Source organism: Heliangelus exortis, chromosome 12 (genome assembly GCF_036169615.1).
Source record: "Heliangelus exortis chromosome 12, bHelExo1.hap1, whole genome shotgun sequence".
NCBI lineage: Eukaryota > Metazoa > Chordata > Aves > Apodiformes > Trochilidae > Heliangelus > Heliangelus exortis.
Window position 1 is genome coordinate 15,932,262 of NC_092433.1, and position 13,599 is coordinate 15,945,860.

The 13,599-nt window shown below is 36.4% G+C and overlaps 1 protein-coding gene across 2 annotated transcripts in view; it reads right to left on the reverse strand.

Moving 5' to 3' along the window:
- The window catches only part of SUCLG2 (succinate-CoA ligase GDP-forming subunit beta), a 113,899-nt gene that overhangs the window by 86,040 nt on the left and 14,260 nt on the right, over positions 1-13,599 (reverse strand). The window contains exons 2-3 of one of the 2 annotated variants that reach the window (XM_071756258.1): positions 11,131-11,178; positions 5,196-5,337 (exon numbers count right to left, since the gene is read on the reverse strand). In XM_071756258.1, the coding sequence (XP_071612359.1) occupies positions 5,196-5,337; positions 11,131-11,178 (190 nt within the window). The remainder of the gene's footprint in view (positions 1-5,195; positions 5,338-11,130; positions 11,179-13,599) is intronic. The other variant, XM_071756261.1, reaches the window with a different exon arrangement.

Sequence of the window (13,599 nt, forward strand, 5' to 3'; positions counted from 1 at the left end):
GTAAGATACAACTGACTTTTAGCACAAAAAAGGCAAAGGCATTTCTCAATCAGAACTCAGAAGGTGGAAGATGGCATTAGGAAGGAATGAGAGAAGAGATACAGAGGAAAGGACTCTAAGGAAAAGAGAGTTGGACAAGGAACAAAAAGAGATTAAAACCAGAGACAATGGCAAATTTTGTGGAGCTTTGAAATGGATGCATTCAGGAGTGAAGATTCTATGAAGACTGGGAGTAACAAGAGTATTTACCACTTGTTTTTTCCCTGACTCTTGTCAGGTATTTGCTGTTATGGAGAAATATGGAAAATGCATATTCCCTTTAGTCTTAGCTTTCAGCACTCAGACAAAGGCAGAAACCATTAACTGAAAACCTGCTAAAGAGAACAGAGAAATGCTCCTGCTGAATGTGATCCAAAGACAGCTCATCCACCACTAGTTTTCTAATAATTTAAAAGCTTGCTTTCTACATGCTTACCCTTCTGAGAATAGAATCATGTTAGTCAATAACTTATAGCATTATTTTGCCTGAAAGGATAGTTTCAGAAAGCTGTAATTTAAGTATAAAGAACTTTAATAAAAGCTGTCAGAGAAAATAAGAGGACTTAGGGGAGAGCTGTTCCTTAACAGTGAGCAAGATCTTTGCATACAGCCCCATGAAATGCTATTCCAGCTACACATGGTTTTTCAACAGATGCAGAGAAGCATAATCCAAGAAGTACACAGGGGTTTTTTTGAGAAATAACTCATTATGCAAAGGGGAAAATTTGTTACAACATGGTGAAGTATATAATGGAAAGAAATGTGGAAATCACAGAAATGCTGGAGGTAATTTTTGTCTCTTATTCTGACAGAAAATTAAGGGAATCAAGCCACATAACCAAAGCACATGATGACAGTAAAAAAACCAAAAAAAAAACAAAAAAACCCACAAAAAACCCCAACAAACAGATAAGTAGCCAACAAACTCAAAGATTAAGGAGTAAATTAAGCTACTTAAAGGTACCTTTAATGGAGGGGTGGTCTGTACAGGATTTGCATAAAAAAGGTCTTCCTGGTATAACAAAAAAATCCTAAATACACATTTATAATATCCTCAAAAACATCAGAGTCAAGGATCAGTTTCATTTTTCCTAACATAAAAGCTTCCATTAAACACAGGCAAGGTTATCACCAACAATTTCTTCATAATCTATACAAAAAGAGCATTACCAAGCTAAAGATCAAATTTTGAGCCCTTTTAAGCATACACTGCTTTCATGTGGTTTTCCCAACTTGTTTTGGAGAGAAGAACTTTCAGATGAGGAATCTAAAATGCAGCCTTCCAGCTAAATTAAACAAAGCCAAGGGGAAAAAACTCAGGAGGCTGAGATGGGAAGAAGAGTGGTGATCACACGCCTGAGAACTCTTTCAATATTCTATAAAATAGTAAATAATAGGTGACAGATAAATGACCTAACGGAAAGAGGCTTCAATAAACCTCTCCTGTTCTTTATAAAATACCTGTTTACCTCTCCAACCTGATATAAAAGCCATGCCTTTAGTCCTAAGCCAAATTTTATGAGTTCCCTCATGCATAAGGCAATACAAACAGGATATGCAGAGACTATATTTTGTTATACATTTTTTTTTTAAAGAATAGTGAATAAAAAGCCTTGCACTCAATCCAGTTGCATTTCTCTGTGATGGAGTGTGAACACCACACCTGACTGAGTCCCAAATGTAATGAAAAACTAAGTGGCAATGGGCAGCACTCTATTGCTTTTGTTAAAAAATCAGAAAAAAAAAAAAAAAAAGATGCCAAGCTTCTAGCAGCCATTTAGGACTGTCAGCAGTTTTAGCCACTTCTCTAAGTTCTCCACTGATTCAAAGAGCCAATTGTCAGCCCATAGTAACACCCTCCAGCATAATTATAATCCCCCTCAGCTTTGTTCACCTACTAGATTAAAATGATGGTGCCCTTAAAAACTTCTCCATCAGGGAGAAGAGAGGGAACAGAGCATGTGCTGCTGCAGACCTTGGGGCTGCTGCTGGAGAAGCCTGGAGAAAATGATGGACCCTGAAATGATGCCCAGCAGTGAACATACACACATCCTAAGCAACAGGAATTTTTTCCTTATATTGTTACTAGAGCATGAGGAAAAGAAATAGCAAAAAAGGAAACACCTACTCTGGCTAAATAAACCTTTAATGTACTGCTGCAGTGAGAATCAGATCAGATTTGTGAGTTAATGCAGGAGCAGGCAGATGATCTTAAATCCCAGGCATAAAACTCAGCTCCCAAATACTTCACTTTGTTCTGTTTAATAGCTGCAGTAGAACTGTAAGAACTTGTTTACAGGTTTGTGTTTCCTCAGATGGCAGATCAAGCAATGCTGTAGTGTTGTACAAAAGAGCACAACATCTTTTTCTTTCCTCTCTTGAAAATCTGAGAATTGTAATGTGAAACAGAAAACTGCTTTGTCACTGAATTTCTTGGGTTTTCTGTAAATGTCACCTTGTCTACAAGTTACACCTCAAAACTGCTTAGCATGTAAAAGGCAGTGAATTCTTCAGGGCCTAATTCTGCATTCCCTATTGTATACAACTTCTTTTGAAGTCAATATTAGTGATGTCATTTGAGTTTTCTTCACATCTGCCATTCTTATCTTGGAGGAAAAAAATCCAATGCTTTAATTCCATTAAAAATTCCTTGCAGAATGCCTTTTGTACTGCTGCTAAGTTTTGAAAATCTTTCTGAGAATTAATATTCAGTGTTCAGTGTATATAATAATAAAAGCAGGGAGTATAGTAGAGGAATGAGTAAAATATAACAAAACTGCTGATCCTGGATAAAACCTTTTCAAGAACACAAGCATTAACACCTTCCTGACAAGCAAAGACAACAGCAAATATTGTTTAATCCCATCTCTTTCCATTGCATCAACAGGAAAACCAACAACAAGAAAAAATTGGTGAGCACAGACATTACAGCAGCACAGACAACTCTGTCAAGCCTGTAATATTTAGTCAAATTGTGAAATTGATTTGTGAATACCACACTTTGTAAAGACTTCCAAGTCAGGAATCTCTATCCCTTTATCTGCAGCTCCTCATCAAGCACACAAAGCCATAGGAGTGATATAGTGCTATAAGATTATTAAAGAAAAGTCATGGTAGCAGGTCTAGAGAAAGAACCTCCTTTCTCAACAAAAATACATGTTTGACTTTCATGTTTTGATAACTTTATTCTACTTTTTTCTTAAAAATATACTGGCAAGCATCCTTTCTTGCTTGCAGAAGCTGAAATACAGCTGCACTGGGCCATACAGTACATAAACCACCAGATTTTTGAGCAGAGCCTCTCCATTCACCATCTTTTACTGCACAAATCTTGTCTACCAAGAGGATGCCAAAGCTGCCTTTGGTTATTTTTTGGGGGCAATATTTTGTGCCTCCTGTAAAATAACTTTTTTTTGTTTTGTTTTGTCTATAACTCCTTACTTTGTGTGGCTGCATATTCAGAAGATGGCAGCTCATATCAAGTTGTGCAGATAAACCTGAGTGACAGAGATAATACTAGTCTGAAGGATCATAAAGATAAACCTAATGAAATTTTGAAACAACAATGACCACTGCTGCAAAACTTGTGTTCGAGATGCTTACTTAGTTTTCAAAGTGCATGTTGAAAGCACAGGGATAGCACACTATCAGAAATATTACAAGGATGTTGTTAATTATTTAGTGGATTAATGGAGTGTGTCAATCACTTCAACATGCAATAACTTCCACATGATAAAACACAATTCTCTAATATCCAGTAATGCAGCATGCTCAAATGCAAGTGCATAATATGGGATGAAGAAAAGCATCACTGACTGATAATATTTTGAAGAGTTAACAAGCCAACCTACTTATAATGCACACAATTTCTTTGATAAAGTTTGATTAGCAAGTAATTTGGTTTCATATTTTTTTTGTTTATTTAAATTTCAACGGGCTTTTTTATATTTCTCTGATTTGCAAAGCAAGCAAGCTACAGAGGTTATTCCAAATAAATCTGGCATCATAAACCAGAAAAGGTTCACTGCCTTTAATGGAGTAATTTATTTCTGCAGGTAGTTATAGGGATCAAAACCAGTAAGTTATTGGATGGGCTGATTCATTAATGAGTTCAATCACAAAGAGGAGAGTTTAAGAGCTGTGAAAAACCTGCCACAGTGACTATTTCTTGATTTTCTCAGACTTCCAGACATAAGGAAACCCTCCAATTCTATGAACATTGCTTTGTACCACCCTTTTTCAGTTTGCCCTGCCAAATGACCATAACAGCAGCATTTCATGGGTTTGTTTCAAATACACTGGTTGATATAAGAAGGTTTTGATTACTCAAAAAAGCATCACCTTTAATAAAGTCAGAGATTTAGCTAGGCACTGTGCTAATCCTGTTCAGCAACCTGAGCTCTGACAAAACCTTTGATATGAGTAAATTGTGTTAATTTGCTTTCCAGTGTGCAAAACTAAAATGCATTTAATCAAGATGCTTGTGTGCTACGTAAAACATAATAAAAAAACCCTTCCTGTTACTACACAGACTACAATAATGTCTGTCTTCTGGCATTTTGATGTATGATATATCAAAAAAAAGCTAAATTAAAAGAATAAACTATTCAAACTACTATTAACTTAAAGTGGAACATTTCTTTCAGAGTTAGAACTGGGTGGCAAACATAATTTAATGCCTTTCCTTTTTCCTTTTCTGCCCAACTAGGTTCTGAATATCTTAACAAAAGGGGAATCTACAATTTTTCCCTTCCTTTTAATAGAGCAAATTTTTACTTGAAAACTGTTTAGGCAAGTTTGGTTACTGAAATTCCTTAAGTTTCATCAATTATACAACAACACAAAATTTTCCTCTGAAGCCATTAATTAAGTCACTCTGAGTTCTGAGTTATTAAAAATGACAGAAATAACATTAATTAAAGACTTCATCTTACACGCTACATACAAAATATTTTATAAATAAAGTTATAAAGCAATATCACTGTTCTAAACTGTTGTTCTCATATGAAATTAAACATATGTTTACGGTCTGGCCACTATATCAAAACTTTTCAATAATTATCAATTTGAAGGTTGTGTACAACTTATTAGAATACAATTTCTTTTCCAGATTGCTCTCTGCTAAAGCAGATTCCTCCCATTATCAGTCAACTTACTCAGTCTCTGAGCAGCCTCCAGGGCATCATTTGCAGAATCAGCTACAAAGAATCTCTGAACTGTAACCCCATGGTCTGCCATTAGTTTTTTGCTTTGGTACTCCTGGAGGTTCAGCCATCGTCTGGGGGTTAATTGAACAGCCTAGAAAAATGAGAGGGGAAAATAACATAATGCTCATTAAATACAGTTCATGAGACAGCCAACAGTGCTCTTCAGCCTTACTCTTATCTACAGCCAGCAGGTAAATAACACTCATTCAGAGGAAAGCTAAAATACATATTGATTTACCTAAGTGCATTTTCTTAGCATTTGTGCATATAAAGCACTCTGAAAGCTACAGACTTATTTTTTTTTAAAGCTACACAAGGCTCCCAGTTCTGGGGCAGACTTTGGTTGCTATTGCCAAATGTCTCTTTCAACACAACTTGTTTTCCCATTTTTTGGGGGGGGAGGAATTAAACAGGTAAGGAATTTGCAACACAACTGAGTGTCTCAAGTGACATCTCCAGGGCCAGCTCAAACCAGGAAGGCTTTAAGGACTCTCTTAAATAATATGGACTGCAACAGGCCACCACCTAATAATACAGGTCAACAGATCTGGAACAGAGATAACAGCATGAAAAGCAAATGAAACTCTCTTTGTTTGCTAAAGAAAGGTCTCCAGTGCCACCCATCTGCTGTGCATCCCTCCAGTGGTATCTCTGGCTCTGGACTGGTTAATGAATACAGGAAACCTAACAGCTCCAACAGGACCCTCCAAGAAGCTGTTCCCAGCCACCCTCTTGGGATGTTACAGAAGCTTTCGCTATAAATCCCTTTTACAACTTGAAAATATTCCTCAAAATGTTCCATGGGGAAACCCCAACTCGTTGCTGAGATGTTAAAAATCAGGTAAGGTCCAGATACAGTGCATCCATAGATAAGCATATGGGCATAGGTCTGCTCTCTCACACAAATTCAACAATTAATATACAGATATTATGGTAATATTTCCTTTATAAATTATGAATCAGATACATCCAAGGAACACAGATAGGAAATAAGAGTATAACTCATCTGAAAGAACTGTCAAAGCAGTCCTAAGGGTGATGAAATGAAGATCTGGCCAAGAACTGTTGGCACAGAAAAGCAAAGCTGAGAAACATGATGTTAGGAAGCACAGACATTTTTTCCCACTCCTGTGTTATGTGATCCTAAAGAGAGACCATCTTATTGAGTGCCAGCTGAGGACTTTCAATCAACACTTTTCACAGAAGACAAACTCCAGGTTGTGAACAAACTACTCCATAAAATGAATTAGTACAACATGCCACTGTGTGCAGTAGTACAATATATTTAGAAACCAACTGTGTCAAAGTCTGTATTAGAAGCTCTGAAGAGCAAGGAACATGAAAAACTTGTTTTAAAGCACTTGCAGGATACACACCATATGTCTTGAAAAGAGCAGGCAAAATAAAGTAGTTGCAAGAGATGAAATGAAGTAGAAGCTTTGAACCTATGAAGACAGCTACTCTTTCAAGACCATCTTGAAATACCAAACCAGTTGCAAACATGCATTCTAAGGCTTAAGGCACACAAAAGAGTGGCCATGAGATGTTAGAAATCTGAGTTAACAGATGATTCTCTGAATTAATTCCCACCTCAAAAATGTTTTGCTTGAATATATAGCTGAACAATTTAAACAGGATAGCAATAAAAGAATCTATTAGTACAAGAACCTTGAAAAATCCTTGCCAGATAAGTTCCAAATCATAAGAAATACTTTTATAACAAGAGTTGATGAGTAAGATGGGCTTTAAATTGCCAAAGTTTCTTGGGCATCATAAATTTTCACACATTCTACAGCCACAAATGAGATACAAGTGAGACTGACCATAGCAGTGCTACTGCACTAAGGACAGACTAGACAAGAGTCTTCCAAAGTTTGGAAAGAAAACTATTTCCCACACCTGCTCTTCTGTAGGCAGACAGAATCCATCCTTTCCCTTCCAGACTTACTAGGAAGACACTAACAGCACAGAAAATAATAATCCAGCAGCCTTTGTATTAATTATTTCCCCATTCTGCAGCACTGCTCTTGTCAACAATTAACTTGCTCTCGGCAGCACTGCTGGATTCACCCATGTGCTCCTCTCTCTTCTGAAAGATGAGGATTAGGTTGTAAATTACCATGAGGAAAAACCATGTCAAGCTGAAAGGGGCAGGAGAGAAGTGCAGGAAAGCAGAGGCAGCCTCTAAAGACTTTCCATTCATTATTGATTCCCTCCACCCTCTATTCCCAGCTTATTCTCTGCTTGAATACTTTTATCTCCTCTCCCCACATACCAGTCAGAAAATCATACTGGGAGACACCACACAGCTGTCAGATCTCTGCACACAGCTTTGTCTAGGGTTGAAGCACACTACATTCCAAAAATGTAAAATATTTCAGTGTTTTATCTGTCTCTTTATTGCAAGATTGCATTGAAGTACAAGTCCTTTCTGTCACAGAAGCCTCTGAAGAAGAGACTAGAAATAAGATTGCAGACTTTAGGAAAAACTGACTCCCCGTGTGACATCTTTTGTTTCATCTCCAGAAGATGAGAAGCAAGAACTAGAAAGTTTTCCACTGGTTGCATTTTTCTGTGCTAAGACATTTTTTCTAAATATAAAAAAAAAATTGAAAAAAATCTTGCTAAACTTACACTCTCAGTACTGTAAATACACTTTAACCTGAATATTAACTTTTGTCAAGCCCTGAGCTTGACAAAATAGGGGTGTAGGTTTAAATACAACTTTCTATCTTTCTAAACTTTTTTTATTTTTTAAGTGGCATTTTATTTCCTAGCATGTTAGCTGGTTTCTATAACAAAACAAACAAAACAAACCTTAAGATCACACCAGTGAGCCTAAATGAAAACTCAGGCAATTTGTTTTCATGGAATGGAATAAAGAAAAAAACTCAAACTAAAGGATTTAGTCTTCTGAAAGCAAGTTCTTACTAAAAGGCTAAAATAAATATCATTCATGGCTCTGCTGAATTCTTCCAACAGACCTTATATTACAACAAGAAAAAGAATAACTTTCATACGAGCTCTTTATGTGTGCTGTGTATTGCTATACATATTGTAGATGGAGAGTAGCTCTTATTTGAGATTCAGATATGCTAGATAGGTTGTAAGAGGTTATTTCCTTTATTTTTAATCACAAATAACCTTTAAGAAAAAATCAGTACATAAAACTATGAAAAACATCACTAGTAACACATCCATCTTTTTATAATATTTATTATTTATCATTATAAAGTGCTAAAGGGGAATTAAATCCTTCCTAATAAGGTAATTCTGAAGATTAAAATTCTAAAATAAGTGTTTATTAAAGAGATTAATATAGTTAAACAGGACTCTATTACAACTCATAACATTTCTTTAGAGCCTGACAGCAGCCTCAAAAATCCCAAAACTCAAGTAAGTGAAACAAAAGGCCTCAATTGAACACTAACATGAGGTGGGATGAGGGCAGAATTATTTAATCAAGCACAGCTTTCCCACTGGATTCTCTCCTGCTGCCTAGAATTATTTGGCATTTTCCAAAAGCAGAAAATTCATGTGGTTGGGGTTCAGCTGTGCTTCTCTTTCCCAGAAGATTGTCACTACCAGTCAGAAATCACACTGGTGTTGTCCAAAAACCCATGGACTGGTGATGATTTCAGAAAATCAGTTACAAGCAATTGCATGTTTTGATCTGAATGAGCTTTCTGTTCAAAGTTACTACTTTAAATAACTTGATACCATGCTTGATCCAACTGCATACCTACAGCATCATGGAAATGAGTGGGATACTCACCCAGCAGCCAAACATCTCCATTTGATAATGTTAATGTTAATTTGATAATGGTGCATAACTGTACCACTGCTTTATTGACCTCTGCTGGAAAAAAAAAAACCCTGATTGTTCATGTAACCTGCAAAATCTCTTTTTTACCAACTTTCTGTTTGGTTGTATTCAAAAGAAAATGCTAAAGTTCATTCACAAATAATGTATTTGGAGATTAGTTCCATTATTTTTCCATTACTCAGTTTGCCAGTTCTTGAGCAGCTATGTGGCAATAAAAAATGCTTTTCATTATTTTAATAAAATGGGCTAAACAATAGCAATATAGTTAAAGAGGAGTGGAACTACAAGTACGTTTTATAGCAGAAATCTGCTTCCATATAAGTGAAATAAAATATTTAGAAAACACAGCAACAAAGAAACATCTTTGTCCTTATTTATGCAGCATTAACCACTCTGATGTGCAACATCTTTCAGATGACCCAGGAGGTATCTTTTGAGTGCTTCTTTTTGAAAACACACAAACACACACAAAACCAGGAAAAATTGTCAATATTTTCACCTAGAAGTTTGCAAACTGCATGTTAACTACTTCCACAAAGCTCTGCTTGGAAATAAATGTTCTGCATAACCACAAAACAACAGCATCATCACCAATGCAAACTTCATTAAACCAGACTCCTAATTATTTCTTATCTGAGCCTATATGCTGAGGTATCAGCTCAGCAGAATTTTTTTTTTTTTTTACTCTTTGGCCTCCCTGCTAAAACCAGGTTGAATCCAACACCAATGATTTCACCTAAATAGGGCTGCAGAACATTGATGTAGCAGGTCCCACACTGGAGCAGGTAAGACAGAGAAGCTTTCATGAATAAACGAGCAGAAGACAATAGGATGAAATAAATTCATGTAAAAACTAAACCAACAGTGGTTTTTTGAAGCTGCAGCATCTCACAGGAGGAAAGTTGCAGTCTGTGATGGGAACATTTTTAGCCAGCAGGATTGCCAACTGCTGTAATGTTCTTCCAAAAATTAATTTTTGAAAATAGCAACAAGGGCTGGAGAGCAGCACTTGCAGGCAGACCTCAGTGCCTATCTGTACAACTCCAACTTGTTGAGCACCAGAGATTTCCTTTAAACATGAATTAATTGCTTAACTCTCTTCCGTGTATAAAGTATATAAAGAAACTGTCAAAACAAAGAAAACTAAAAGGTCACGTTTGACAAACAACCAGAGATTCAAATTATTGTCTCTATTGCAACCAAGACCTTTTGAGAAGACATGAATGAATTTCAAAAACTTGGTGCAATTTCATGCTTAATTCCACATGAACTGCTTTGGCAAAGCATCCACATTGCCTAAGTATATTGCCATCTCAAGTTCAGTGTTCCCATTCAGACAGTTTAAGTGAAAAACAAAACCCAAAACCCTAACCTTAAATACTTCTTTCTCTTTGCAAGCCTCTTCAGCTCAAGCCTGTCCTTGTGGAAAATGTCAAATAATTCTAGCTAGGGAAAGAAAATCCAGTGATCATCAGTACAATTAAAGAAAATAAAGCTAACAACAAGAAGAAAACAATCACTAAGCAAATCTCTGGGATAACTGAACATCCTTTGACACAGCTCTATAGTCTGAGCAGCTCTAATTTATATTAATTTATATTAATCCAGCTAAATGCATTTTATTGCACAGCTGGTAAAAGGAAGACACTTCAGTGACATGCACCATCCTGTTTTCATTCAGAGGATGAATGGAAGCCAGCATTAACCTCAGGAAACAAAGATCTCTTAAAAGCACTTGACAGTGGAGGTGGTCAAAGAAATGCATACCACTTTTTTCCCCTTTCTCTTCTGCTGCTCCACTGAAGTAAAGTAGTTGTAACTATGCTAACAGATCCTGTGCTGGTGTAAAACAGCCCTACCAATGCAAATAATCTATACATTATATGTCAAATGTATACATAAATATGGAATATATTGTAACTGTTAACTGCTGATATGTACTGTAAGTTGTTTGGGTAGAAAAACTCTAGGCCTTTAGAAGCATCCCAGAGCCAAAATAAAAAGGAAATGTGTTTAGTCCATCTTATCTAAAAAAAAAAAAAAAATCTATTTGCTTACCCACCACATTCTCCAGCATTCCATTTGATTCAATTTGTGTGCTCTGACCTGTAATCCAATTCCAGGCATATATGAAAGAAAATAGATACACAAAGATGACAGTAATGAAACTGCACACCATTCATCAATGGGAGAAGTAAACCTTTATTATCTTTATTGACAAACAGCTGCTGTAATTGACAAAGCTGTAGAAGAAGTTCCTATCAAAAAGGAGCCATCAGAAATACAACCACCTTCCTATAAACCACCTCGGGTGCAGGCACATTTTATTAGGTCATATACTTGAAATATACCACAAAGGCCACTGAAAACAAACTAAAACACTTATTTTGGTTTGCTGGCAGTGCTGACTTAAAGGATAGGTACCTGCAGAGCTCGTTTGACAAGGAAAAAATTCAGAAAAAAAGGCACAACTCTAAACAGAGAAGGTTTTATCACAAATGTAAGCCAGGAAAAGCAAACATACAGAGGTTACTACACTTTGGTCTGTATGAAAATCAGTATTTCTAGCACAAAAGAAAATGGAAAGACTCAAGGTAAGACTGAGGAGTTACCATATGGGCCATATTAAGTCAAACCACACGTGCCCATCTCTCCAAACATTATTAATGCCAAATACATATGAGTACATTATGAAAACCAAGAGAGCAAATATACCATCCTGTTGGCTACCACAAAGAAATAAATTTAATCTTCCAGAGCAGGAGTTAGCATCCAGAAGATCCTATTTAAAAGCCACAGAGGAAACCACCTTCCATCAACATCCCAAACTCCTCACTTTAGACTGGATACAGCATGGGAGGGAGGTGCATTTTGACTTCAATCTAGACTTCTATCCATAAAGGATAAATTTGGCTCTGTGAGCCAAGTATTTTTCTGACAAACCTGGTTTCTAGACTTTTGTGCAAAATAAAAATAAAAAATAAAAAAAAAAGTGAGCATTTTTATTTTAAAATCTTCCAGTGATACACTTGAAGACCTTTTAAGCTCCATTATTTATTCTCATAAATTGGAATTCACTTTACCTGAATTAAAACAAAGGCAACACAAACTCCAGTTAGGCCTTTTAGTTCCAACTTTATCACTTAAAACACACTCTAAGACATTTCTTGAGCAGTGAAATGCAGTGTGTCTTAGAGAATGGAGGAAAAAAAGACCACATTTCCTAGTTCTTTAAAGGCTATGACATCTTGATCAATAAACTGCAGGGGCAATTCACTGCTTTATGCTACTGAGCTGTATACTCACTTCTCAGAATGAGTGAGATCTCTTGCTGCAACTCTTAAGGTTTATGTAACTCTCAAATTGAAATAAAAAAACAAAACAAAACAACCCAACAAAAACCAAACAATAAACCAACCCAAACATGAAACATGCCCTCACATATCATTGTTTACTAAAGCAAGACAGCCTGTTCTGGTGGATAAATTATTACTATTCCTAACAGCCATCTGACTCTGAAACAAAATGCCTGTGCTAAACAATTAAATGATTCTTAGATGCACAGAAAAAAAAAAAAAAAAAATAGAGAAATTGGAGCCCTGATTAAACATCATTAGGATTTCCACTGTTAAAATGTTTACAAGAATTACCCAAACAGTTGAAAGCATGGCCAAAAGCTTGGAAAGCCTCTGTTTTGTTTAAGTACGCAAACTTTAAAAATTTCAAGAGTGAAACAGGCAACCATTTCTGCTCAGAAGTGCACATTACTGAAAATCTACCCATTATGTTGAGGGAGAAGATCTTGATAGAAAAGCCTGAAGCTACATCTTACTTTGGAAAATCTTTGTCTGCTCTTGCCTTAATATTGTTTTTCAGTTAATTCAAATTAACTTGTTCAAAACTGAGCATTCTGAAGCCTCTGAAAACACTAATCCACCCTCAAGCCATGAAGGAGCAGTGCATCAGCTTGATCTATAGGCAGTTTAGGGACATTTACATAGAGGCACATTTGAGTAAGCAACCAGTTGCTCCCCATGTGCTTCCACAAAATCCAGGATAACTGGTTACACCCCTCAGTTTCCCAACCAAAGCTGGCAGCAGTTTACACTTCCCCACCACTCCTCCATACATCCTGACATACCTTTACCCAGCTGTACAGCCCCCTTTAACTTGCAAAGAACCCTAACACTCCAGAAAAAAAAGTTCAGAAGTCTACAGTTTAAAACAGTCAAATGAGTTTATTTTTTTGTTGCTATATAAGGTGCTTTTGTCACCATTTGAATTCTAGTTTACACAATCAAAACAAGCACTTAAGTTAAATCTCCCCCTGAAGACTTTCACATAGTTCAAGCAAAAGCCAATCTCTCCTGTGATGTTACAAGGTTCTTTTAATAGGAGCCACTGCAAAACAGAGCTAGGAAGGCAGGAATCACAGTGCATCACAGCAGGAAACATCAAGATGGTGACAAACATCAAAGAAATAAAGGGAAGAGCTTTCCTGAACAAGTAATATGTCAGTTTTAGAAA